The sequence below is a fragment of the Cavia porcellus genome, unplaced genomic scaffold (assembly GCF_034190915.1).
Source record: "Cavia porcellus strain 051 isolate PalLab524CR breed Dunkin Hartley unplaced genomic scaffold, mCavPor4.1 scaffold_26, whole genome shotgun sequence".
Classification (NCBI taxonomy): Eukaryota; Metazoa; Chordata; class Mammalia; order Rodentia; family Caviidae; genus Cavia; species Cavia porcellus.
The window spans coordinates 55,381,683-55,408,450 of NW_026947509.1; the positions used below are offsets into that span (position 1 = coordinate 55,381,683).

The window sequence follows — 26,768 nt, forward strand, 5'->3', positions numbered from 1 at the left end:
CACGGTCGGTCCACCTGCAGCCAGGGCCCAGGATCTGGGCGGAAATGAGCCGCATCCCTGGTGCTTCCTGAGCCAAGGGTGGGGCTCGTCGCTGCTGGCTGTCAGGCTGTCGCTGGGCTATTAGGTGCCCAGGGACCCAGCGGGCACCTGCCTCCCCACCCCCCTCGGCCATTCTCTCTCTCTCTGGGGCCATATCTTCCCTTATATGGTGAAGGCAGTTCCTAGAGGAGGGGGGTGAGGACAAAGGTCGCTCTCTTACAGCCAGCTTGCCACAACTCCCTGAGATCTCTCAGGTGGCCACAACCTCCTCTGACAGGTAAGGCCACACGGTGGGGACACACAGGGGCCATAGGTGGTGGAAAGGAACAGGGTCCTTGCTTATCAAGGACCTCAAGCTACCTTGGGGTAGGGTTGGGGGTGAGGGTGGGCGCTTGAGATTCTGGAAAGAGCAAGGAGCCCAACAGGTCTGTCCGGGCCTCCGAGGAGAAAAGTTTGCAGGCCTCTCCTCTGTGACCAGCTCCCCTCTGCCAATGCTGGGTGTCACCTGTCCTAGATTGCCTGAGGCTGAGGCAAGCCTTGGGGCTCCGAGCTTCTAGACTTAAAACTGAGACTGTCACACACCAGCCTTGGGTGCTTACCCTGACCTCACGGTTCTCTTTCCCTTTAGCCCATCTCTTTGCCTATTTCTGCCTCATTTGAAACGGCTTCTTTTTCTTTGTGTCACCCTTGGCTGGACACTTCTGAGCCCTCAGGGTCCTTTCACCTCCTGGATCCCAGGTGTGAACCACAGTATTAGAAGCTGAATGGGCAAAGTCAGAGACAGATTCTGCTTCACATGGGGACATCACCCCTCCATGAGGTCTCCCTCTCTGTCTGGTCCCCTGGGGCTCCTGCCAAACCCAGGCCTGGAACTTTCAGGGCTGCCCGCTCAGAAATCTTCCTGTGACAGCCCTGGGGCTGACAGGGCTGGGAGCTCTCCAGGTCTGTGCTTTACTGGGCTGGGGAAGTGGGACAGTGTTCTTTGACTGAGGGAAGGGTCCTGCCCATTCAGAGATGAATGACAGAACTGAATGCTTGGGCCCCCTAAAGCTGCACCCCAAGAATCACAGGCAGTGTATAGGGAAGATGCCTGTAAACAGCAGGACCCTAATTCCTTCTAAGGTCCCAGAAATGCTCCTCATTCCACAGTTCTGTCTCTCAGCTTCAGGGTTGTTTGCTAAGTGTCTTCTATCAACTGGGATTGGGGGCCACAGAGACAAGGCTGTCCAGATTGGGGACTTCGTGGAACTCAGATCTATAAACAGATCTTTTCATCGTGATGTGGTAGAGGGCAAAGAGAGACACTGATCTGAGGCTGTGGGCTGGTGGGGAGGCCTGGGGTTTTGGAAAGACCTGGAAGAACTGAAACCCAAATCAAGTCTGGAAAAGCACTTGTGGTGGGCAAGCAGGACAGGTGGGGAGAGGGTTTGCAGAGGGCACGGCAGGTGCAGGCAGGGGTGAGAGGCAGCTTGGGCCCAGGGCCGGCCAGCAGGCTGGCTTTTCAGGAAGGTATCAGAGGGATGGGGTGTGTGGTGTGGGTCAGAGAGCTTAGGTAGATAGGAAGGCAAGAGAGAAGAGTTCAGGATGCTGCACCGATGCCTGAGGGGGGGTCTCAGGGACAAAAGTGTCCTTTGCCCAGGCTTGGGACATAGAAGAGAGGGGCCCAAGGGTGAGCACAGTCATCAAATGAGTTCAACTCGTTCAGTTCATTCAACCTGAGAGAAAAATGAGCCCAGATCCGGCCGGGGGCCTTGTTGCCCTGTGTTCAGGTGTGGCACACCCAAGCGGAGAGGCATCTGTGCTGACCAACAGGCACAGGGGGCAGGAGCAGCTGGGGCTGGCCATGGGGTGGCCCAGGCCACCTTGCTCATCCTTGTCCATAGTGAGGCTGCCTCCCTCTCTGTTCAGGCTTCTGCAGCCCCAGGTCTGATTTCTCTCCAGGGAGGGCAAGTGAACCCTGACTGTCTTCTTGGCTGGACCGAACCTGCCTCTAGTGTCCACCATTAATTCCTCCAGCTCCTGGAGTCAAGGCAGGCCCCTAGGGGGATGTCAGAGGTCATGTAATATAGCTGTCCACTCTCCTAGCTCCTGGGCAAGGAGTGAGGGCTGTGGGCTACAGCTACCAGAGTGTATCTCAGAGAAAGAGGTGAGTGGAGCACTCAGATTTGTTCTGCTGAACAGGGGTCCCCTGGGACTCTCAGCACTGAGGAACACCTGAAGAAGTGGCTGGTGGCCTACAGAGACACTAGGAGGGGCCTGGTCCAAGGGATTCCTACAAGCACACAGTAAGCTGCCCGTGGCAGACAAGTGGTCCGGATCAGCAAGGGGCACTGATTGGACTGGGCTGGAGGTTTGACCCCAGAACTACAGAGCACGAGAGAGAAGCCTCCCTTTGGGGCTCAGAACATCAAGCCTCCAAGTGGCCACTGATTCCAAGATGTGACTCAGAGTCAAAGTGCAAGGAAAGATTAGCTGCAGAGATCCGAGGCTGTCAGTGTGCAGGACCTAAGCCCCAGAGGCCACATGACCTTTCATTCATTAGTCACCTGTCCAAGGAGCAGTCCAGGGGCCAACTCCCTGCCAGGCTGGGAGCAGGGCCCTGGAGAGTGGAGTGGGGGAACCTGGGGATGAGGTTAGCCAGGTTCTCCCCCACCCCTGGCTCGCAGCAGGATCCCTGGGGAGCTTTCAGAGCACTGTACCCCACCTCCCAGCAGCAGAACATAAAGCAGCCAGGCCCAGAATTCACCCCTGGTAATTAAATCTGAACCTCTGGGGCCTGAGCTCCACAGCATTCGTATTTTTAAAAAGCTCCCCAGGTGATTCTGATCGGCAACTGGAACAAACATGGTACAGCACAGAACAAATCACGGAGCAGCCAGGGGGAGATAGAGAGGGTGCCTCTTAGCTCAGTGTGTGGTTTCCTCTGCTACTCATCCATCAGTCCATCCATCCATCCATCCATCCATCCATCCATCCATCCATCTATCCATCCATCCATCCATCCATCCATCCATCCATCCATCCATCTATCCATCCATCCATTCATCTATCCATCTATCCATCCATCCATTCATCTATCCATCTATTCATCCATCTATCCATCCATCCATCCATCCATCCATCTAACCATCCATCCATCCATCTATCCATCCATCCATCCATCCATCCATCCATCCATCTATCCATCCATCCATTCATCTATCCATCTATCCATCCATCCATTCATCTATCCATCTATTCATCCATCTATCCATCCATCCATCCATCCATCCATCCATCTAACCATCCATCCATCCATCTATCCATCCATCCATCCATCAGTCCATCCATCCATCCATCCATCCATCAGTCTATCTATCCATCCATCCATCCATCCATCTATCCTTTTCTTCTCCACTGTCTCCTTTTATCCATTCATTCATCCATCAAATTACTCGTAATTCACTAGAAACTAGAGTTAGTACTGAGCGAGAAAGATGGTCCTGGCCCTCGTGGAGTCTAGGTCTTGTGGGCCACTTCAGCACTGACAGTGACAGGAGGGTTGATAGGATAGGATGGGTTATGGGTGGGGAGGGACAGGAAATTACTACATATACCTTTCTTTTTTCTTCTCTTCTTTTTTTTTCTTTCAGTACTAGAGATTAAACCAAGTGCTCTCTCTCTCTCTCTCTCTCTCTGACTCTTTCTCTCTGACTCTCTGACTCTCTCTCTCTCTCTCTCTCTCTCTGTCTCTCTCTCTCTCTCTCTCTCTCTCTCTGTCTTTCTGGAGACAAGGTCTCACTACATAGCCCAGGCTGGCCTCATACTCATGGCAATCCTCCTGCCTCAGTCTTTCAAGTGCTAGGATTATAGGTGTGTACCACCACTCCGGGCCACAGTCTCTCTTTAAAATTTTTCTTTTTTCTTTTCTGTTTTTTAAAAATTTTTGATACAGGGTCTTGGGCTGGACTTGAACTTTCAAACTTCTTGTCTCAGCCTCCCAGAGTGGTGAGAATCCAAGGAGGTTCCCACATGCTGTGACATGCATGCTTTTTTAACTGTGGTAAACTACTCCTGCAATTTTACATTTTACCTAAAGTGCACAGTTCAGTGGCATTTAGTATATTCACAATCATGCAACCATCACTAGTTCTAGACTTTTCCACCATCCCACATGGAAACTCTGCCCCCATTAGCGATTGCTTCCCATGTCCTCTATTCCATCCCTTTGCCAGCCTGCCTCTGTGTCTACAGATTTACCTGTCCTGGACATTACACGTAGATGGAATTACACAATACGTGGGCTTTTGTGTCTAGCTGCTTTCACTTAGCAGAAGTTTTACCCGTGTGTCAGTACTTCATTCCTTTTCAAGGCTGAGTCTGCTCCATGGTATAGATACACCCCTTTTTGTTCACCCAGTCATCTGCTGATGGACATCTGGGCTGTTTCCGCCTTTTGGTTATTGTAAATAGACCTACTGTGAACTTCAAGTGCAAGTTTCCATTGATATTGGTTTTCAATCCTATTGGGTACATACACTTTTAAGTTCTTTATTCTCTTAGGAACTCTATTTAGGCTTTTTGGGACAAAGTCTTGCTGTGTGATTCACACTGACCTTGAATTCAGGCAATCTTTCTGCCTCAGCCTCCTGAATGTTGGGATTATAAGTGTGCACCACCACACTCAGCTCTGTATGATTTTCTTTGAACTGGCCAAGGCTTTGATAAAGAAATTTTAAAACACAGAAAGTGTAGCAGGCTAAGACAAAGAAGGGCCTCCAGGGCCAGGCTGGGCACTGGCTGTGCAGCAGGTAAAGGGGTCAGGGAGGAATCTGAGGGAGGCAGGGTCATGGTCAGACCTGGGTCAATGGGCTGGAAACTAGGCCCTTAGTGATCAGGGTCCAGAATGGGGAGTCAGCTCCCCTCCTGTCCCAGGCCTGGGCCTGCACTCTCCAGGCACATTGCCTCCTAGGGCTGGGCCGGACAGGCAGAATCAATCGGAAGTCCAGGACGCCCCTAGCCTTGCAGCCTGGCTTTCACCTGTCTTCTTCCCCAGGCTCCTCCACCATGACCAACCTGAGCTCCCAAGTCAAAAACTCCCTCAACATCACCACCCCGGGGGTACAGATATGGAGGATCGAGGTGAGCCCTCTATGCAGCGGGGAGCAGAGAAGGGGAACCTGGGCTGCTCTGTGGGCTGTCCTGCCCTGTGACTGGCCCCTCCCCTCCCTTCCAGCGTATCCACACCCTCGCTCTGCTCCTCCTCATCTCCCACCTCTCTTCTTCCTCACACCCCTTCTGTTTTTTCCCCATCTGTCTCTCAACTTCCTCTCCACTTCCCAAAGTCACTCGTCTCTTTCTGGCCCTGTTTCTGTTCCTTCCTCCTTTCTCATGTGTGTGGGTTTTCTTTCTCTCATCTCCCTTTCCTCTGCTCTTTCTCCGTCCCTCCCTGGCAGGCATCCCCCTGGTCACTTCCTCATGCATCCTCTCCCTACCTCATTCTCTCCTCAGGCCATGCAGATGGTGCCCGTTCCCTCCCACACTGTTGGGACCTTCTATGACGGTGACTGCTACGTGGTCCTGGCTGTGAGTGGTCGGGCAGGGCTTGGGGCTCAGCAGACAGCAAAGCCCATGATGGCAATGGGGCGGGAACACAAGGCTGGGGCAGTGGGAGAGAGCATTTCCCGAGTGTCAGGTGCCAGCCTGGGTACCTTACAGCAGTCAGAGGCCTATGTGGGTCAAGCCACTGAGCTTATGGCCCAGGCAACTTTGGTGGATTCACAGCCTTGGGGGACCATATGAGTCTGTGCAATGCCACCTCCCATTTCTTTTTTTCTTTTTCTTCCACTTCCCATTTCTAACACCCGTAGTCATCTTCATATCACCTTCTTGATTTTGCCACACAGTGGCACCCCTTCGTAAGAATGCATCTATATTTTTCTTTATATTGACCCATTTTAGAGAGAAATACACATCATTAAGTGAAAGGTAGTATCCACGTCATAAATACAATATCTCCAGAAAGTATTAAAGCATTTGCATAATTTCGCATGCGGTCACCCTCCATATCTAGAAGGTATCAGTGGATTCCTCCAATAACAGATTGAAAATATCCAGAAAACAAAACCCTGTGTCGCCAGATGTGGTGATTCATGCCTGTAATCCCAGCACTCCAAAGGCTGAGGCAGGAGGATCGTTGCAAGTTCGAGACGAGCGTAGGCTACAAAGTGAGCTCAAGGCCAGTCTAAGTTGCATAGAGAGACCTTGTCTCAAAAAGTCAAAAAACAAAACAAAACGAAAACCCTGTGTCTGTATTTAGCATTTACTTGTCATTATTCCCTAATCAATATAACATAATAACTTTTTCCTGAGCACTTACATTGCATTACATGGTATGAGTAATATAGAGATTTTTTTTTTTTGTCTTTTTTTCATTTTTATCAGTACCAGGGATCGAACTCACGACCACCTGCTTGCAAGGCAGGTGCTTACGCCGCTGAGCTAAATCCCCAGCCCCCATAGAGATGGTTTTAAGTATAAAAGAGGGGCTGGGCATGGTGGTGCATGCCTGTAATTCCAACACTCAGGAGGCTGAGGCAGGAAGATGAAGAGTTTAAGGCCAACCTGGATTACATAGTAAAACCTCATTGCAAAAAAAAATGTATATATATGTATATATGGGAGAATGTGTGTAGATTACATGCAAATATGGTGCTTCTGGAAAGTTCTGCTGTGGTATAAGCAAGTTATTTCCAAGATGAGGGGAGGGAGGCCTAGAGAGAGGAAGCCACCTGCCTCCTGTCTGAGTCAGGAACAGAGCTGGGTGATGACTTGGGCCCTGCCCGCCAGCCCAGTGGCTCCTCTGTGCCAAGCTCCACTGGTCCAGCCCCAGTGTGTGGAAGCCCGTGACCTCAGGCACCCCTTCTCTCCAGATCCACAAGACTGCCAACAACCTGACCTATGACATCCACTACTGGATCGGCCAGGACTCATCCCAGGATGAGCAGGGAGCAGCTGCCATCTACACCACCCAGATTGACGACTTCCTGCAGGGCCGGGCTGTCCAGCACCGAGAGGTCCAGGGCAATGAGAGCGAGACCTTCCGTGGCTACTTCAAGAAGGGCCTTGTGTAGGGAGTGGCGCATTGTACTGGGTGGAGACAGAGTGCAGGGGGGGGGTGGGGGAGCCTGGGCTAAAGAAGCAGAGACGCTTGGGACCCAGGGATTGGCTGAGGGAGGTGACCTGGGGCTGGGAAGGGAGCCTGAGGTTGTGAGGAGAGGTCAGGGGCACCCAAAGCAGGAAACAGGGTGCATTTGCTGATTTTCTGCACCTCCCTCTCCCTTCCTCATTCTCACTGCTGACCTGTCCTGTCCTTGGCCCTGTCCCTCCACGCGTGCTGAGAGCCATCTCTGGAGGTCATTCTGAATCCTGTGGTTCCAAGCTCTGTGGATTTCTGTAACTCAGTGTCTGTCTGAGTGTCCTGGAGAGCCCTGCACCTAAGGAGGCCTGCAGGGTGTCACGCCAAGCTCCTCCCCGCTCTGGCTAGTGAGCAGATGCCTGTGGCTCTTCTCTAAGCAGGACTCACCCTAAACTCCGAAGGTCTTCTGGAAAAGTCTGAGATCCTGGGAAACATGCGTTCTTGAGCCAGTTGCTGCTGGCCTGTAGGACAGGCTGGACCTCTCCCACCCTCCCTTTCATCTTGCTCTCCTCTTCCCACACCACTGCCCACTCTCTTGGGCACCCAGGTGGAACCTCGCCCTTCTTTTCTTCCACTTCAGTCCCCTGCTCTCTGGGCCCTGGTTTTACCGACTCCATCTTTGCAGGCTCTGGTGCTGAGGTGGGGCTAGGGTGAGGGATCTGGGGTGCAGATCTAGGAGTCACTCACCACTGGGGTTATATGCAAGGGCAGGCCACAGGCTGGCCTCATGCCTGCAGGACCCCAGCAGTGACTTCCTTACAGTTTGCAGCCTAAGCATCTCGCTCAACCCATGTCCTCACTGGGCTCTGAGATGTCCCCAAGGGCAACCAGGCAGCTGAGGACTTGGGGCACAGGACCCTGGCACCCCCTCAGCCCTCCTCTCCTGGGTGGACTCTCTTCCCCTCTCAGGATCCAGAAGGGGGGTGTGGCTTCCGGCCTGAAGCAAGTGGAGACCAACTCCAGCAATGTCCAGCGGCTGCTGCACATCAAGGGCAAGAGGAATGTGGTGGCTGGAGAGGTGTGCAGCCCCCTGGGGTGTCAGTGGGGGGCGCTGAGCAGGGCTGACATGCAGGGAGGGGTGCCCCGGAACTGATGTTGATGGATGGGCCCTGTGTGCGATCCAGGCTGTCCTGTGCTCCCTAGGTGGATATGTCCTGGAAGAGCTTCAACAGAGGGGACGTTTTCCTCCTGGATCTTGGCAAGCTCATCATCCAGTGGAACGGGCCAGAGAGTAGCCACATGGAGAGACTCAGGGTAACCCTGCCTGGGCATCACCCTCCTGCAGTTCCAGTACCTGCCCTGCCCCAGGCAAACTTGCCAAATCTCTGCCATAGCCAGACCAGCCCTCTGCCCCTAGCCCTGCAGTTGTCTGAGTGCTGGGGACAGGACCTGAGACCCCACATGCATAGGAGAAGTGTGAGGCATTGATATGTGTGTACTTGTAGTTTGTCCCTCGGGTGGAAAGAGTCCCCACATGGTGGCAGACCCCGGGCCCAGCCTTGGGATCCAGGGGTGAGTGACAATGGCAGAGACTCACTGTCCATTGGGGGAGTCAGACAGGAAGGAAGACGTGGGGGTGCAGAGCAGCTTCTAGAAGGCAGTGAGGAGGGGAGTCCTAGGGCAGGAAGGGGGTGCTGGCAGAGTCCACCAGTGCCACAGGAGCCTGGAGAGCAGGTGCAGGTCTCGCAGGGCAGTTTATATGGCCAGGTGTCTGTGGACAATTCTGTCCCATACCCTGAACCACTGAAGATCACCTGACCACGGAGCCTGCAGCAGGGAGCAGGGAGCCTGTGTCATGCAGGTGCAGCAGAGGCCAAGGATGCCCAGGCCTGGCTTGGCAGGGGAAATCTGGGTGCTGAATGAGGAGCGAAGGCAGGGGAGGAGTGAGGCTGTGAGCTGAAGAACCGTGACATCAGGCAGCATCCTGCATCCTGAGGTGGGGAAGATCTGAATTTTGGATCTCTGTTTTCTGGGAAGTCGGATAAATAAGATGAACCCAGAATGCTGGGCTGGAGATGGAAGGCATCAGCTGCCCACGAAGCTTGGGACCTGAGAGACAGCCCAGGAAGGGTCTTTTACCCCAGAGTGGGGGCTGGGGCTAAAGGGAGGGTGAGCCACAGTGTGTGTGTGTGTGTGTGTGTGTGTGTGTGTGTGTGTGTGTGTATGTGTGTGTGTGTGTGTGTGTGTGTGTGTGTGTGTGTAAGTGTAGGTGTGACCATGCCATGGGAGGCTGTGTGTGTGACTATGCACATGTTTGTGCTTGTGCATGTATGTGAGCATTTGTGAGGCTGTGCGTGCACTGTAAGTGTGCCACATATACTTTGGGACAAAAAAACTGGGTACACTACCATGATCCTCAAGGCTTAGCTCTTGTGGAAAGCAATGTCAAAATCAAAGGCCTAGAGAGTCCCCCCAGACACCTTCCTGCTGGACGAGGAAGTTCCATTCTCTCTTCCCTCCTCCGCCTTCCTCGTGCACCTTAAAAACCTGCCCCCAGATCCTATGGCTGCCGTGGGGCGACCAGGGGCTTGCCTGGTAGGGTTTGGGGCTGCTGGACACTGCTGTGTGCCCTACCAGCTTCCGGGGTCACCTGCGGCCTTTCTGCAGGGCATGACCCTGGCCAAGGAGATCCGAGACCAGGAGCGGGGCGGGCGCACCTATGTGGGTGTGGTGGACGGGGAGAATGAGGCGGCCAGCCCGAAGCTGATGGAGGTGATGAACTATGTGCTCGGCCAGCGCAAGGAGCTGAGGCCAGCCATCCCCGACTCAGTGGTGGAGCCAACACTCAAGGCCTCCCTCAAGTTGTACCAGTGAGCACCAGCTGGGTTCTTCCTGGATGCTGGGGACTTCCAGGGTGGGCAAGGTGCCCGGGCTGAGGGGCATGGGCCCTCCCAGCTATGCCTCGCCTTGTCCTGCAGTGTGTCTGACTCAGAGGGAAAGATGGTGGTGAGGGAAGTTGCCACGCAGCCACTCACGCAGGACCTGCTCAGCCATGAGGTGAGAGGGCTGGAGGACACTTGGCTCAGACCGCCTGGCCTGCCTGGCCCTGTGCAGGTTGTCCTTACTTCAGGGTGCTGAGACAAGCGTGCAAGGGAAGGCTGGCCCAGCCCAGTGTCCCCCGCACGGAGGCTCTCAGCTGCATTTTCTCTCCTCACTCTAGGACTGTTACATCCTGGACCAGGGGGGCCAGAAGATCTTTGTGTGGAAGGGGAAGAATGCCAATGCCCAGGAGAGGAAGGAAGCCATGAACCAGGCCTTGGTAGGCACATGGATTGGGGAGGAGGCTCAGGGCCATGAGGGAAGTAGACAGCAGCCAATGGTCTCTGATCAGGAAAGCTGGAAGGTCAGGGCTGGGGCCTGCCCCACCCCCACCAGAGCTACCAGAGCTGGAGCTGAGAGGCCTTGTGTAGCCATCTTGAGGAGTTCTTTTGCATACCAGAGAGCCAGCCACTAGGCAACCTGGGGCCTTCCCAGGATCTGACCTGTCACCTCCCCACGCTCAAGGTTGATTTAGAGAAGCAACAGGGGAGGCTGAGTGAGGCAGGATTGCGAGTTCAAGCCCAGGCTGGGCAAGTCAGTAATTTGAGACCATGTTTCAAGATAAAAAAACAAAAATGAAAAAGGGCTGGGGATGTAGCTCAGTGTGAAGGTGCAATTTCTGGTACTACAAAAAGGGAATTGGGTCAGCTCAGGCCAGGGCCAAGTCAGAGTTCGGGTGACTGTTAGAGCTGGATAACCCAAATGGGCTTGGGGATGGTGTTGGATTGGGCCATGGGATCAGGGCAGGGTTGTAGTAAGGGACTGAGCGTAAGGGTTAGAGGGGAGGTGGGGGTCACACTAGGGGTCAGATTTGGCCTTGAGGCTGGGGTCACTTAGATTTAGGGTGCCTTGTTTCACAAACTTGATTCTTCCCATGATTCTGGTCAGAAACTGAATCGGGCAAGAACTGAATCAAATTTCCCAAGATCAATATGGAACCGTCCAATTCAGTTTACAACTAGAATCATGGGAAGAATCGAGTTCACAGACCAAGGCCCCACTGTATTAGGTTCAGGGTTGAGGTCAGTGTGAGGCTTGAGGGGGTTTCAGGTTTGACCTTGAAGTCGGGTTGCTGTAAGTTTAGGTTTGGGGTTGCTGTAAGGTTAGATTGGAGTCATGGTGATGGATCTGGCTGGAGTTAGACCTGGGCTTTGGCTTGCACTGGGATTGGGGGTGTTGGGGGGACTTATCTGCCCGACACCCTTTTGTTCTCAGAATTTCATCAAAGCCAAGCAGTACCCCAAGAACACACAGGTGGAGGTGCAGAATGATGGGGCCGAGTCACCTGTCTTCCAGCAGCTCTTCCAGAAGTGGACGGTGCCCAACCGGACCTCAGGCCTGGGCAAAACCCACACTGTGGGCTCCGTGGGTGAGGGCAAGATTGTCGCAGGACCAGAAGCTGGGCCAGTAGAGGAACTGCCTGTCTTCCACCCACCTTTCCTGATGGGTGCTTTACCTGGGCTTGGGACTCTTCCCAAGGGGCAAACCCCAGGGGACATGGATAAACTCAAGAGTATCACAGAGGGAGCTAAGAATGACCTGCCTTTCATCTGCAATAGTGTTGGGCCTCCCCAGGAAGCCAACAACTTCTGTACATATTTGCCGAGGCCAAGCTCAGAGCTGGGCCCTAGAGAGAGGATGATGGGAAAGCACAGCCACCATCCCAGCAGAGTGGTCCATGCTTGATACCTGAATGTGGCAGGGGTCAGGCTGCATAGATCAAAGCTAAAGCCTTGCTCTTGTCCCTTTTGCACTCCCCTCCCCCGTGGCTTCTCTGGGAGGCCTTGATGAAGCAGATATGTTAGAGTCATGGAGATGTGATTCTGTGCTATAGCTCTACTGTTTTCTATCTTTGCAACCTTGGGTGAGCTGCTCAATCTCTTCTAGCCTCAGTTTCCTCATCTATAAAGTGGGTCTAACAATTGTAGCCACTGTTCAGGGCTGTTGTGAGGGCCTGGGAGACCTCGGTTGGTGACAATTGGTGTCATGGATTCCCCTCACTCCAGCCAAGGTGGAGCAGGTGAAATTTGATGCCACATCCATGCATGTGCAGCCCCAGGTGGCCGCCCAGCAGAAGATGGTGGACGACGGGAGCGGGGAGGTGCAGGTGTGTGTGTGCTGGAGCTCATGCTGGGTGGAGAAGGGGTGGTGGAGGCCAGCCTGGCCCCTGCACTAACCTGATATTGGCCCCAGGTGTGGCGCATTGAGAACCTGGATCTGGTGCCTGTAGAGTCCAAGTGGGTAGGCCACTTCTATGGAGGTGACTGCTACCTTCTGCTCTACACCTACCTCATCAATGAGAAGCCACACTACCTGCTGTACATCTGGCAGGTCAGGCTCGCTCTCATCCCGCACAAGCCCAGTCAGCTTGGCTGCTCTCTACCATGCACCTGCCATCATACTCGGGTTAAATGGCACTGGTGATGGGGAGCTCACCCCCTCCAGAAGGGAGCCCATTCCATGCAGGTGACCTTGGCTACAAGATCTCACCGAGTACCCCCATTCGCCACCTGCATCTCCCCTCCAACCCCCCCCCCCCATCACCGTGCACCCTGCCTTCCCCTGCTCTGTCTGTGGGTTCTGTGGCAGGTGGGAAGGAGCAGGGAGATGCTTGGGCATGGTGGAGTGAGTGGTGGAAGGGGCGGTAAGGAGAAGAGCAGGCTAGGGGCTCAGGGCTGGGCCAAGGCTGGAGTCAGAACTGAAGTCAAAGTCAGGTTGGGTTGGGGGCAGGCAAGGAGGCCTGCTGGTCTGGGACCAGGTGAGAACCAGGGGCAGAGTTACCGATGACACAGGCTCCACCCTATGCCTTTCTTCCTGCTCATCCCCAGGGCAGCCAGGCCAGCCAGGATGAGATCGCTGCCTCCGCCTATCAGGCTGTCATCCTGGACCGAAAGTACAACGATGAACCGGTCCAAGTCCGCGTCACCATGGGCAAGGAGCCACCTCACCTCATGTCCATCTTCAAGGGATGCATGGTGGTTTACCAGGTGTGACTGCGAGGCCGAGGCATCCAAGAGATGGGCAAGGGGACGTGGGGACGGGTTTGGGGCAAAGCCCATTCCTCATAGGAGAGGGCTCTTCAAGGCTCCATCACTTGTATGGAACTAGTAACAAAAACAACTACTTAGTCTAGAAATATACATAATGGGCTGGCTGCAGTGGTACATGACTGTACTCCCAGTTCTCTGGGAGGCTGAGGCAGGAGGTTGGCAGGTTTGAGCCTAGCCTGAGCAATTTAGCAACTTAGTGAAACTCTGTATCAAATGTTAAAAAAAAAATTTTTTTTTTTGGTTAACATTTGAGACAGTCTTGCTATATAGTTCAAGGTGGCCTTGAACTTGCTGCCACCCTCCTGCCTCAGTGTCCTGAGTGCTGGGATTATAGGCATGTGCCCCCATGCCGAGAGAGAGAGAAAGAGAGAGAGCCAGAGAGAGAGAGAGAGAGAGAGAGAGAGAGAGAGAGAGAATCCAAAATGAGCCCTCATCATGGGCAAGTACTGTGTCTGCCCTCCCTGCTCCAAAGCCTTGAATCTCTGCATGCAAAGGGAGGTCTTATATGAGGTTTATCAAAATGCCACAGTGCCACACCTGTGCAAACCATGCTAGTGCCTTCTCGAAGAATGAAATAGGCACGTCCTGCAGCTGTTTAAGCAATCATCTGTTTATTGAGCACCTTCTAAGTACACAGTGCTTTGTAAAGCACCGAGCCAGGATGGGGTGGCAGGCTCCTCCCACTGTCTCTAGCAGCGGATGGTTATGAGGCTGTGTTCCAAGGTACATTCCTGCAAGACTGGGCCTAGAGTTCTAGATGGGAAGGGGGTTTGCAGGAGGTCTGAGTACCCAGGGCAGAGCTGAAAGACTTAGCAGGGATCAAATGAGGGCTTGCATTGTCGGGGACCCAGCAAGGCCTGAGGCAGAGGCAGGGGAGAGACCCGGTAGCCCAGGTCAGGTACAGAGTGAGTGGGGGAGACAGCTAGCATCCTCATCATGTGGGGGCTTCCCAGGCCCTGCTGAGGACTGGATTTTATTCTCAAAGCAGTGGGGCACCACCAAATGTTTCTGAGCAGAGGGGTGTGAGGAGGAAGGAGCAAAGCCAGGCTTGGAAAGCTTAGCCTGGCTGTGGTGAATGAGAGGGGCTGGAGGCATGGGGCGATCCTGCACACCTTTCTTTCTCTGCTTTCTCTGTGCCCCTCCACTCTCTCCTGGCCATCTCCCCCTGCCCTGTCACCCCCACACCTGCAGGGAGGCACCTCTCGTGCCAACAACTCGGAGCCCATGCCGTCCACGAGGCTGTTCCAAGTCCAAGGAACCAGCGCCAACAACACCAAGGCCTTTGAGGTCACAGCCCGGGCCGCCTCCCTCAACTCCAATGATGTCTTCGTCCTCAAGACCCCATCCTGCTGCTACCTGTGGTGTGGGAAGGTGGGTGCGGGATCCAGCAGGCTCCTGTTGTCACGTCAACATGGGGAGTCCGCAGAGTCTCAGAGCAGACAGGGTTGGGCAGGAGTCCTGGCCCACTGCTCCCACTTGCTGGGTCCCCAACTGCCTCCTAGCTGTCTCCCTCCCTGTCCCCCATGACCGTCCCCAGATCCTCTATGTCAGAAGCGCTCTCTGGCTCTATATATCGTGGGTCCCCAGAGGTCTGTGTCTTGGGCTGTCTCAGCTCCTGAGCCTGTCGTCTGCTGTCTCCCCTACCATTCCTGTACGGGACCCACAGCCTCTTACAGCCCTCCTCTAAGCCTCTGTGGACTCCCTGTCTCCTCTGCTGTTTCCTGAAGAATCATAGACAGAAGACAGGATGGATAGCTGTCCTGCGGGCTGTGTATGCACAGGCCCTGGTCCAGAGAGCCCTCAGAGCCCAAGGGTCTGGGTAGGGGTCATGTGGGAGGGTGGGAATGAGGGACTCTTCCCCAGCTCAGCTGACCCCCTCTCTGCCCAGGGCTGTAGCGGGGATGAGCGGGAGATGGCCAAGATGGTTGCTGACACTATCTCCCGGACGGAGAAGCAAGTGGTGATAGAGGGGCAGGAGCCAGCCAATTTCTGGATGGCGCTGGGCGGGAAGGCCCCTTACGCCGACAGCAAGAGGTAACTGCAGCTGCAGCCTCCAGCTCACGCCTGACACTGTAGGGCCAGAGCCTGCAGCAGGTGTGGATGGAAGACCTTGTGTGCCAGGTCTCCAGGGCGATGAGAAGACCAGGGAACAGCGAAAGGCCCACACTGCTCACCAAGGGATCCAGGGTTAGGGGGGTGCTTCCCTGGCAAACGGGGTTCCTAGCATAGGACTTGGCTCAAGGAGAGGGGCAGGGATGACTATTTTCCCTCCAGGGAGAAAGAAAGAAAGAAAGAAAGAAAGAAAGAAAGAAAGAAAGAAAGAAAGAAAGAGAAAGAGAGAGAGAGAGAGAGAGAGAGAGAGACACAGAGAGAGAGAGAGAGAGAGAGAGAGAGAGAGAGAGACACAGAGAGAGAGAGAGAGAGAGAGAGAGAGAGAGAGAGAGAGAGAGAGAGAGAGAGAGAGAAAACAGTTCCAGAGCCCAGCCCTGCCCTTTGGTACTGGGCATAGGCCTGGGGTGTTGAGGAGAACCCACCACAAACCTCTTTCAAATGGGTTTTGGGGCTGGACTGTAGCTTAGTGGTAGAGCACTTGCTCAGCCTGTGTGAGACCCTGAGTTCATCCCCAGAACCAAAAAGCAAGTGTTTTGTCTAGAGAATGGCTGCAACTCACAGCAGGAGGATACAGGTAAGACAGCAGAGAACTTCCCACCAGGACCAGGAAATGCAAGTTCAGAAAAGCAGTACTCTCAGGACAGGAGGGGAGCCTTCCATCCATCATAAGCTGGGGCATCTGGCAAGGAGATGCCTTTCCATGCCCAAGTTCCTCAGAGTTCTTGTCCTTGAGTCTCTGTCCCCAACCTCCTCCAACCAACCTGTTCTTCCCTCCACCCCGCAGGCTGCAGGAGGAAAATATGGTCATCTCCCCACGGCTCTTCGAATGCTCCAACAAGACGGGACGCTTCATGGCCACAGAGATCCCTGACTTCAATCAGGATGACTTGGAAGAGGATGATGTGTTCCTGCTGGATGTGTGGGACCAGGTAGGCTCAAGGGCCTGGGGACTGCCCTCTTCCAATCTCAATCCTCAGGGCCAAAAAGCTTGGGAGGCTGGAGGGCTCAGTGAGCATCCATGTTTTCCTGGAACAGAGCTATGAGCCACAGAGACCGAAGCAGAAGTGGCACTGGAACAGGGCATTGTGCCCATAGGGCTGCACAGTGGATGGAGCCATTTAGCTGGGGAGCAGCAGGGTCAGGGCTGTACTAGTGGACATCTGGGGTAAACAGGCACCGTCCTGTAGGTCAGGGAGGAGAGGAAGGCCTGACTCCGGGGACTCTCCACAGGTCTTCTTCTGGATAGGGAAGAATTCCAATGAGGAGGAGAAGAAGGCCGCGGCCATAACCGCACAGGAGTACCTCAAGACACACCCTAGCGGCCGAGACCTTGACACCCCCATCATTGTGGTGAAGCAGGGACATGAGCCCCCCACCTTCACAGGCTGGTTCCTGGCTTGGGACCCCTTCAAGTGGAGTGTGAGTGGCCCCAGCTGCGCTTCGTCCTCACAGCTCACCATATCCACCTCAAGGCGGGTTGTGAGGGCAGGTGGACTCTCCTAGGCTTTTCTGTTCCTTTGGGATGTATGACCTGCTTATTCGTAAAGGGTTACAGGGAGCTTAGAACAAAAACTAGGGCTGCAGGAAGGCCATTAAGTCCCCTCATGAGGGAAGGGAATGAAGTTTATTAAAACAACAACAACAAGAAGTAGTTTAATAAACTGGTTGTGGTGTATATGCTACCTATAATCCCAGCACCTGGGAGGCTGAGACAGAGAAATGCAAGTTAAGTCCAGCCTGGGTAATTTGGTAACTTAGCAAGATATTGTCTCCAAATGAAAAATAAAAAAAGGTGAAAATGTAGCTCAGTGCAAAGATCATGAGTTTGATCCTCAGCACTGCAAAAAATAAAACAAACAAACAAACAAACAAAAACCAGGCTAACTGTGGTGCCTGGTTTGTATGCTATATTTAGAGTCAAGCTGCTGTATATGGTAGTAAAGGTCATGCATATTACAGGTAAAAGCCATATTTTTAATTAATTAGAATTCAGCTGGGCATAGTGCCATATGCTACAATCCCAGTATTGCAGAGGCACAGGCAAGACGATGGAGATTTTGAGATTAGCCAGGGCTGCCTAGCAAGTTTGAGGCCAACTGAACTACACAGTGAGACCTTATCTCACTCACATGCAAAAAAAAAAAGTCAGGCCCTTTGTTAGTCACAAATTTTTTTTTTCCAGTACTGAGGATTGAATCCAGAGCTGTTGTGCTGAGCTATGTATGTAGCCCTTTATTTATTGTTTTTATTTTGAAACTGTCTTGCTAAGTTGCTAAGTTAGCCAGGTTGGGGTCCAGCTTGTCTGATCCTCCTGCTTCAGCCTCCTGGACTGCTGCTCACCACAATTTAAGTGCTCAATAGTCCCCTGTGGCCATGGCTGCCATCTTGGAAAACACAAGTAGAGAAAATGCCTATCATCACAGAAACTGCTCCAAGGCAGTGCTGACAGCAAACATACTACATCTAAAGGACAAGACTGAAGTGGTGGCAAACACCTATCTCCCAGCCCTCGGGGCAGCATTGGAATCTCCCTGATGTCAGGTGCATGAAGGAGTGAGCTGAAGGAGAAGGCAGCGCAGACTCAGGTGACAGACTGACTGCCAGGCAGGGACCAGTGAGGTGGCTCCCAGAAGTGCTGGCGTTGGGATTTACTGCCTTGACATTTGCTGGGATCCATCCTTAAAGACTAAACTCAGACCATTGGCTATGGAGGTCTCTAAACACACACATTCAAGTGCGTGCACATACACACACACCCACACCCATACCCACATGCACCACTTTTGAGGACAGTGACTTGTATGTCATGTAATTTAGAGTTCCAGAGTCACCAGCCAGGGCTTCCCTCTACCTGGTCACCCCCCCCCCCCCCCGCCAACTTTCCTGCTGACTGGGCTTGCATTTTGCTGGGTGCCAGGCCCTGCAAGAGGGCTGCGAGGCACTCCCTTCTGCTCCCTGCTGTCCTCCAGAGCAGGGCTCCCCTTCTGTGCCCCAGGGCCCCTGAGCACCCTGCAGCCTGGGCAGTGTGGGAAGTTCTCAGCTTGCACAGTTTCCATGGGGTGAAAGGACCTCACTGCCCATGGATGGCAGAACCAGGACAGATACCATTCTTGCCTGAGGCCCCTTGTGTGGGACCCCTTGGGCCATCCTCATGTATAACCTCAGAGGCCTCTGCCCCTTTTCAATATCCGGACACAAGTCCTTTGACTCTTGAAGGAAAATAGCCTTTTACTTCTTCTGCCGGGATCCTCGTCTGATCTGCTGCTTCCTTTACATGCAGAACTCTAAATCCTATGAGGACCTGAAGATGGAGCTTGGAAACTCTGAGGACTGGAGCCAGATAGCTGCTGTGAGTACCAGGCAGGATGTATCCTGAGTGACAGGGGAGCAGAGGGAGCCAAGAGTGTTCCAGAGAAGATGCCACTGTCCTGGGCTTCCTTCCCCTCTCCTCCTGCTTCTTCTGGAAGGAAGTTCTTGCTGTTTAGCTCCAAACCCTCAGTCTTCTCTCTCCATTTCCTAGTGAAATGCTTTCCGGTTATTATTCACCATGCTAGAGATCAAACATAGGCCCTCATCTATGCTAGACAAATGCTGTACCACTGAGTTACATCCCTGGCCCAGTTTCTGGTTTTTGTTGTGCAGAAGTGTCTGAGTGATGGGGCAGCATATTAAAATGCAGATGTTAGGACCCCCAAGTGTGCTGCTTCATGGAGTGTGGCTCTGTATCCAGTGTGTTTTAAACAAAGGGCCAAGCAACTCAGTGACTTAGCAAGATCCTGCCTCAAAATAATAAGAAAAAGAATGAGATGGGGCGGGGGAATTTAGCTCAGCAGCACAAGTGTCTGCCTGGCATGCACAAGATTGTGAGTTTGATCCCCAGTACCAAAAACAAAAACCAAGAATGAGATGAAGGCCATGGTTTGATCCCGGGTTCTGCCTAGTCACTGCACTTTGAGAACTAGTGACATCTCTCCACCCCACCCCCACCCATGCTCCTGAAATCCCTTCTCCCAGTAGAGTAAAAGCACCTCCTCCAATCTGTCCCTTAGCTACCAGAAGTGTAGTGAGTCCACAGGCCTGGGGCATGGGAAGATGAAATCTGAGTGTTTCCTTCTAGAAGTTCATGGGCTCACAGAGGAGACAAGACACAGGTAGCTGTACAGAACAGCATTGAGGGCCTGAAAACAATTTCCCAGGCACATGGGGCAGTCAACACTCACCAATCCCACACCCAGACGCTGAGAACCCCACAGTGCTCACCAAACCTTTCTTGGTAGATGAATAGCACAGGCTGGAAAAGGCAGATAGGGCAAGGCTGGTGTTGAATACATGATGACCATATCACAGCAGATAAGAGAGAGAGGGTCGTAAAAAACCAGGGTAGATCTCAAACTCTGGAGAGAGCCATGAAGAAGTTAGTAAGTCATTGAATAAAATAGTCACCCAAGTGACACTTTGGTCAGGCACAAACCACTCAGCTGGGAGCTGCAGAGTCCAATCCAGGTGATATGTTAAGAAGAATCTGTGTGTGTGTGTGTGTGTGTGTGTGTGTGTGTGTGTGTGTGTAAGTCTTCCTGAATGCTACCCTAACTAGTAGCTTCCTTTCCTTCCCTAGGAGGTCACAAACCCCAAAACTGATGTGTTCACCGTCCACACCAACTTCACCTCTGGGCCTCTGCCCATCTTCCCCCTGGAGCAGCTAGTGAACAAGCCTGTGGAGGAGCTCCCCCCAGGCGTGGACCCCAGCAGGAAGGAGGTAGGTGTGGCCCTCCCCAACAGCACCTAAAGAGCTGGCCAGAGGACCTAAATGCCCCCGAGGGCACTGGGTGCCAGGGCCACCCTGGTAAACCAGAAAGACTTATCCCCCCACTTTCCTGCCAGCTTGTATTCTTGGGGGACAGAGATTAGAGAAGCTTGAGCACACCGATCATTTCAGTGCTAAATGTCACCAAGATAAAGTCCAGGGGCCAGGGAGAGTATTATAAAAAGGAGCCTGATTTAGTCAGAAATTTCCTTATGAAATGTGAACAGGAATGATTGATTATTTTAGACAGAGTCATATTAGGATGGCATGGGCTTGAATTTGGGGTGCTCCTGCCTCAACCTTCTAGATTACTGGGATTATAGGCATGCATTAGAACACCCAGTTGAGATTGGCATTTGTAAAAGGTAGCTTTAAGCCAGGGAGCAGCACTCTGGGAGGCTGAGACAGGAAGAGAGCAAGTTTACAATTAGCCTGGGCAACTTAATTTTATTAAACAAATTTATTAAAAGGGTTTGAGTGTAGCTCAGTGTGAGGCCCTAAGTTCAGTCCCCTGTAGAAGTAAAGCATCATCCTGGCTGCTCAGTGAGGAAAAGACTAGAAGGTGGCAGGCACGGACCGAAGGAGCAGCACAGAGAGCGGGACACGGTCCTGCGATCTGGTAGCTCTGTCCTCTGAGGCACCAGGACTCATTCAGACTGAGGTGCATTTTGGGGGGTCCACAGTTCAGAGGACCTGGGGCAGAGATGGAGCCCACAACCCCCCACTTGGTCCAGCTGGCCTTGGCAGTTCAGGGGCGGGCCTGGTGGCAGAAGCACAGCGGAGAGCTTGTCAAAATCTCTTGGCTTGCCCACCCCTCTTTTTCCCTCCCCATGCCCTCTTTTCTCTGTTCTTCTTCCTCTCCTCCCTCCTCCCTTCTCTCCTCCCCTTCTCTCCTGGGATTGAACCCAGGCCCCATGCATGCTAGACATGCTCTACCACTGCTGGGAGGACACGGTCCTGTGGTCTCTATCTTTTTTTGGTCTCTGGAATTGAACTCAGGACCTTGCTCTTGCCAGGCAGGCGTGGTGCTGCTGAGCTGCATCCCTGGCCCCTCCTATGTTCCCTCTTGTGTTCTCTCGTCTGGCTAGTGGCTACGGCCTCGGAGGCACTCATGTCCTCACTGTATCATTGGCACATCACACAGTACAAGTGATATCTAGCCTAAGTCGTGGTACATGAAGTGCTCTGTTGATTAATGAAAGCTGTTACTGCCTGTTCTACATCCAAAGCAAGCAGGTCCAGCTAGAGGGGAAGTGGTTTGTGTGATGCTAATCAGCTGGAAGGTCAGAGCAAGGATCAATTCTAGTTGGGCATGGTGATGCATGCCTCTAATGCAGCATTCAGGAGGCTGAGGCAGGAGGATCACTGCAAGATTGAGACAAGTCTGGGTTACATGATGAATTCAAGGCCAGCCTGGAATACATAGCGAGACCCTGTCTCCAAAACTATGATGACAACAAGGACAAGAAGAAAAATCCAGGTTTTCTGAGTGCCATGTCATGGTACTTGCCCCCCAAAAGGATCAGTGTACTGGATTTCTAAAGGGAAGCACAGCCAGTGTTAAAGATAGCCCACTGTGCTAGAAGCAGCTGAAGAAACTGTGTCCCAGTTGAGGCAGCCTCAGATTTTAAAGTCAATTATGTGTAGATGATTTTTTTCTCTTAATTATGGAAGTCACGTGTTTCCTTGTGAGAGAGCTAAGGGTTCAGTATCAAGCATGGAGGGGAGGGGAGGTTTTCTGACCTCTCTAACTGTTCCAAATGCAAGGTGACTGGTGACAGGGGCAGGGTGGTGGACCTGGCTGCAGGCAGTAAACCGAGCACCATCTAAGGGTTGAGCCCCAGTGATAAAGCTTGGGGAGGCAGATATGGGCGAGGCCGATAGGTGCAGGAGCCAGGGAAGACACAAGTCTACTGGGATGGGTAGTCTTTGCTATGTAGCTTGGAGGGTCAGAGTCCGGGAATCCTAGCGGAGCCAGGCTGTGCCAGGGAGGGCACTGTGTAACCACTGGTAGGGACCTGGGACATAGCAGTCACAGCTGTGAGGAATTTGCTGATGGCCAAGGTGATTATGTTTATTCTCTTCTTCCAAAACAAGGTCAGCACTGCCATGCTGGGGGAGGGGAAGGCTTTCAGTATACAGCCCTCAGGAGCCTGGAGGAGAGAATAACCAGGGGAGGCAGGCAAAGCTAATGACAGGCTAGGGAACAGGCTAGCATCACATCCACCTGAGCTTGAAACCTATCCACAGTGTTTATGAAGGAGCCGTGCAATGCAAGGGCTCTCTGGGAGTCAATAAATGTCCCTAGGGCAACTCCACTTCAGTGGAGCTGCTCAAGATTTCATGGAAGCTCACCGTGCTCACCCGTGCTCCATCTGCCTCTCCACCACACCTGTGGGAGTGGAGACGGGGGCCGAGAGGTGCTATTTTATGGTTCCTTTACTTTGGGCCCTTATTTGGGTGTACATGGAGGGTAGTTAGGTGCCTTAGCCGATTATGATAGCAGCACCCTAGAGCTGGGAACAAAGGTGGTTTCAGTTAATTCTCTGTCTTACGGAGATCACTGTATTAGCTTTCTTGTGGCTGAGACACAATACCTGACACCCACAACTGAAAGGAGGAAAGGTTCAATTTGGCTTATGGTTTTGAGGAATTCAGTCCATGGTTGGCCAGCTCCAAGGCAGAAACATCATGGCAGGAGGGAGTTTTGAAACAAAGCTGCTCAGTTCATGGTGGCTTGGAAGCAGGTGAGGACAGTACCAGAGAGGAATGAGTGAGGGACTGAATATAGCTCACACTTCTGTGAACCCACACACCCAGGATCATGCTTTGCTCATCTGTGAGGCATTTCTTAAACCACTGAGGCTGACATATCAGGGTTAACAGCCACAGTTAGCAAAGGCCTGGACAGGTAGTGACTGTGATTTCCAACCTAAGAGTAAAAAGGTAAAATCATGCAATCAAATCTTCTGATCATTCACAAGATGAAAAGAGTTGGCACAAATCATTTCTCAAATATTTTCTTTTTTTCAGTTAATTCATTTAATCATCAGCTGTTGGTGCTTTTCGATACTGTTCATGGGAAAAACATAATGAGTTGACATCTATGTAAATAGAATACACTTTAGTCAGTAAACAAATACAAATTAAAAAGTGAGCTAGCAAAGAACAAAATCTGAATACAGGTTTCTAAAAGTGACGACTTCTCAGACAACACATACTGTATTTCTTATGTAAAAACATCTAGTTTCAGCAAGAAACAGTTTGGTTGCTTTTCAGCTGCACTGTAGATCTTGTAAGCTGAAGACACCAATATCTAAGTCCCTTAAAAACTGTGATAAAGTCTTTCTCAGTGCACACAAAATGACACATGTTCTCATCACAGTCCTAAGGGTACTTTGGAAGTTCTCGTGTTGCTTCAGAAATACATTTAAAATAGGTAAAAATCAAAAGGTTTCATGGTACAATGAAACAGTAACAGTGCTCAATTTATTGCTAATATTGAAAAAAATCTAGATTTTACAGTCCTCTATTATATATGAAAGGTTTTTTTTTAAATTTTGCATTGCATATTTCTGAGTCCATTCTCTTGTGTGTCTGTTGCATTTTTCTTGGTCTGATTTATAGATTTGTGCAATATATGGTATTTGGGTCATCTGGGTTAGGATCACAAAGTAGAGAACATATGGACAGTAAAACTTTTGATACAGTCAAAGCTGGTGACCACTGTGACCTCAGGATATCAAGACAAATACTTCTGTTACTATTTATATTTGGATGGTAAATTTTTGCTGTGAAAGCAGTCTTTGGTGTTTAAAAGGATAGTCTGTCAGAAAACGTAGTGAGGAAGAAGTCTGACTGTGTGCCGGATGTGACCATCAGCAGGCCCTTAATAGCTGCCTGCCAGGGAACAAGTCATCCCTCCCCTCTTCCCCAGGCCCAGCTGAAGGATGAATGGGAGGATCAAGCTGCAGATAATTCTTTCTGAATCTGCTTCAGTGCCGTGGGTCAGGGAGGGTGCGGCTGTGGGACTGGGGGCACTGTCACTGAGGGCTCAGCGGGTGCCAGCTAGTGCTCCCTGGCTCCCTCTGGGTGCCACTGCCTTTGTTCTGAGCACGCCAGAGCGTGAGAGTGCATGGCTGTGCGGGCGAGGGTCTGTTTCCTATGCAACAGAACAAGGGAAATTTGACTCTCAATTTGCTCTTTGGCCTTTGTGGCTTCTGCTCTTAGAATCCCTCCCCTAACTTGGGTCTCCCTTCTGCAGCTAAGCAAAACCTCTGCAGGTCCTGGAGGGAAGATGACAAGAGCCCTTCTCAGTGTGCCTGTAAGAGACTAGGCAGGGATCAGGGTGGTGCAGAGGAGCCTGTGCAGGAATGGAATGACTTTGACTCTTAAACATTGGCTTCAGTATCTGAAAACAGGAGCACAGCTGGTCCTCAGTATTCGCCAGGAATTGGTGCTGGGATACCCCAGGATACCAAAGAATGCCCAAGTCTTATCTAAAATGGGACAGTATTTCCATATAATCTGTGCTTGTCCTCTGGTATACTCCATTTGTTTTGAGACAGGGTCTATGTAGTAAGAGCCAGACTTGAACTTGCTATACAGCCCAGGCTGGCCTTGAAATTGTGATGCACCTGCCTCAGCCTCCTGAGTGCTGCCTATTATAGGCTCATGTCACCTGCACACTTTAGGTAACTTAAGATGCCTAAATTAATGTAAATGCTGTGTACATAGCTGTCATGCCATATTCTTTAGGGAATTTTATAAGAAAAAAACATTCATGTTCAGTACAAATTTCTACACTAATATTTTTGATCTGGTTGGTTGAATCCATGGACGCAGAACCCAGCGATAGGAAAGACTGTATTCAGAGCTGCGTCTTTAGCCTGTTGCTTGCTGTGTCCATTAGGACCATCGGGACTCCTTCCCTTGTAGCCCATCTGCTAACTTGCTCCAAAACTAAAGAGCCACATGTCCAGTGGTGACGGTGTGAGCTCATCTCTCCACACTGGGCAGACGCCCTACTCGGGCTCATCTGTGAGCCAGGCTATGATTTATGAAGGTAGATGAACAAGATTCACCAGCCCCCCCATACCTTATCTATTTCCATGCTCATAAAAGTTGTAAGTTGGCCTTTATGAATTTTCTTCCATTTTATGGAGAGGAAACTAAGGCCTAAAGAGCAGCTAGTCTTTAAGCCAAGTCAAAAGTCTTATCTGTAGACCAACATGAACTTGACCCTGGTAGAAAGAAAAGCAGCCCTGTTTATGCTTTTGTGTTTTCATGGAGCCCCCAAATGCTGCTGCCCTGGTCCCAGTCCTTTCCTGGTTCTCACAGCATTGTTTGCTTTTGTTCTTCATTTGATTGAGTCTGCCACACCAGTGTGACTCAGCCCACCCGACCTGGGAAGACTGTGACCTTTGTCTTCTGGCCCCTTTCCTCTCCTAGGAGCACCTGTCTGTTGAAGACTTTACTAAGGTTTTAGGAATGACTCCAGCTGCCTTCTCCGCTCTGCCTCGATGGAAGCAACAAAACCTCAAGAAAGAAAAGGGACTATTTTAAGAAGAGTCGTTGTGGTTGTAAAGCGGCACCCTACCCTGCTTTCGAGGTTTTGTTATTACTGGCTTTAGTCCTATGCCAATCGAAGAGAACATTCCCAGCTGCCCCTGCGAGGAGGCAGCTTTTCTTTAGCAATTTCTTTAGCAATTTCTTTAGCAACTTTTCTTTAGCAATTTACCCTCCTTCAGAAAGATTCCACCTCCCCAGGGAGCCTGTGACCCGGAGGGGCTGGGTTCTTTATCTCCTGGACCACTGCATCATTTGTAGTCATCTTGTTCTAGAGCCTCCCCTCCTTAGATGGGCAGCTCAGCATTCCCACGAGAGTTCCGAGGCACTGCCCCAGTTATTCTTCATCTCCAGCAGGTGGGCGGAAGTCCTGTGCGGTTTTACATCTTTCCCACAGCACTGGCCTCTCTGCATTTCACAAGCGCTTTCCTCTTTACCTTACTCAGGTGCTAAGTTAAAGAGGGCCTGTTCTTTGGAGAGCTGAAGGGCCTGGATTACTTCCTGGGTTACACGGTTCTCACTGAACAGCACATGCACTGGTCCCAGGCCTGAGGCCTGCAGCAAAGCATGAAATACAATGCTATGGTTTCTCAGCCCCTGCCCTACTCTAACAAGGCAGAGGGGGTGTTATCAGAAGCCTCTGTGAAGCTGCCCAGGCTCCTGAGGAGAAAACCACAGGAACTCAGTGGTGAAAACCCCCTAAAACCAGGCACTGCATGGGAGCCCAGACCGGCGACCCACCACAGTGGCGTCCATGGCTTTACCCTGGTGTTGAAGGGGTCCACGCTAGTGTGTCCTTGCTAGAAGTAACAGTCAGACCAGTGGCAGGTTAATAAAGGCTTTAATTTCACACCAAAAAACTCTGTATAATTTAAAAAGGAAACAAAAGGAAAAACCTTGAAGGATCCAGAGGAACAGTTCTGCTAAAGCACAGATAAAAGTGCTGCTCCATATAAAATAACAGCAAAAATCAGGATAA

General features: G+C 51.8%; 1 protein-coding gene and 1 pseudogene across 1 annotated transcript; one reads left to right on the forward strand and one right to left on the reverse strand.

Moving 5' to 3' along the window:
• The first annotated feature begins 223 nt into the window (after nt 1–223).
• On the forward strand, nt 224–26,649 carry Vil1 (villin 1). Its single transcript, XM_003462063.3, has 20 exons — nt 224–316; nt 5,075–5,160; nt 5,530–5,604; nt 6,951–7,147; nt 8,126–8,234; nt 8,360–8,470; nt 9,824–10,026; nt 10,135–10,213; nt 10,377–10,475; nt 11,471–11,624; nt 12,262–12,362; nt 12,449–12,586; nt 13,084–13,242; nt 14,497–14,676; nt 15,194–15,339; nt 16,202–16,346; nt 16,648–16,836; nt 18,698–18,766; nt 20,033–20,173; nt 25,673–26,649. The coding sequence occupies exons 2-20, from the start codon at nt 5,086–5,088 to the stop codon at nt 25,784–25,786; spliced, it is 2,484 nt and encodes an 827-aa protein (XP_003462111.1). The 5' UTR covers nt 224–316; nt 5,075–5,085; the 3' UTR covers nt 25,787–26,649.
• Nucleotides 23,537–24,229, reverse strand: LOC134473353 (ubiquitin-conjugating enzyme E2 D1-like; annotated as a pseudogene).
• Nucleotides 26,650–26,768: the final 119 nt, after the last annotated feature.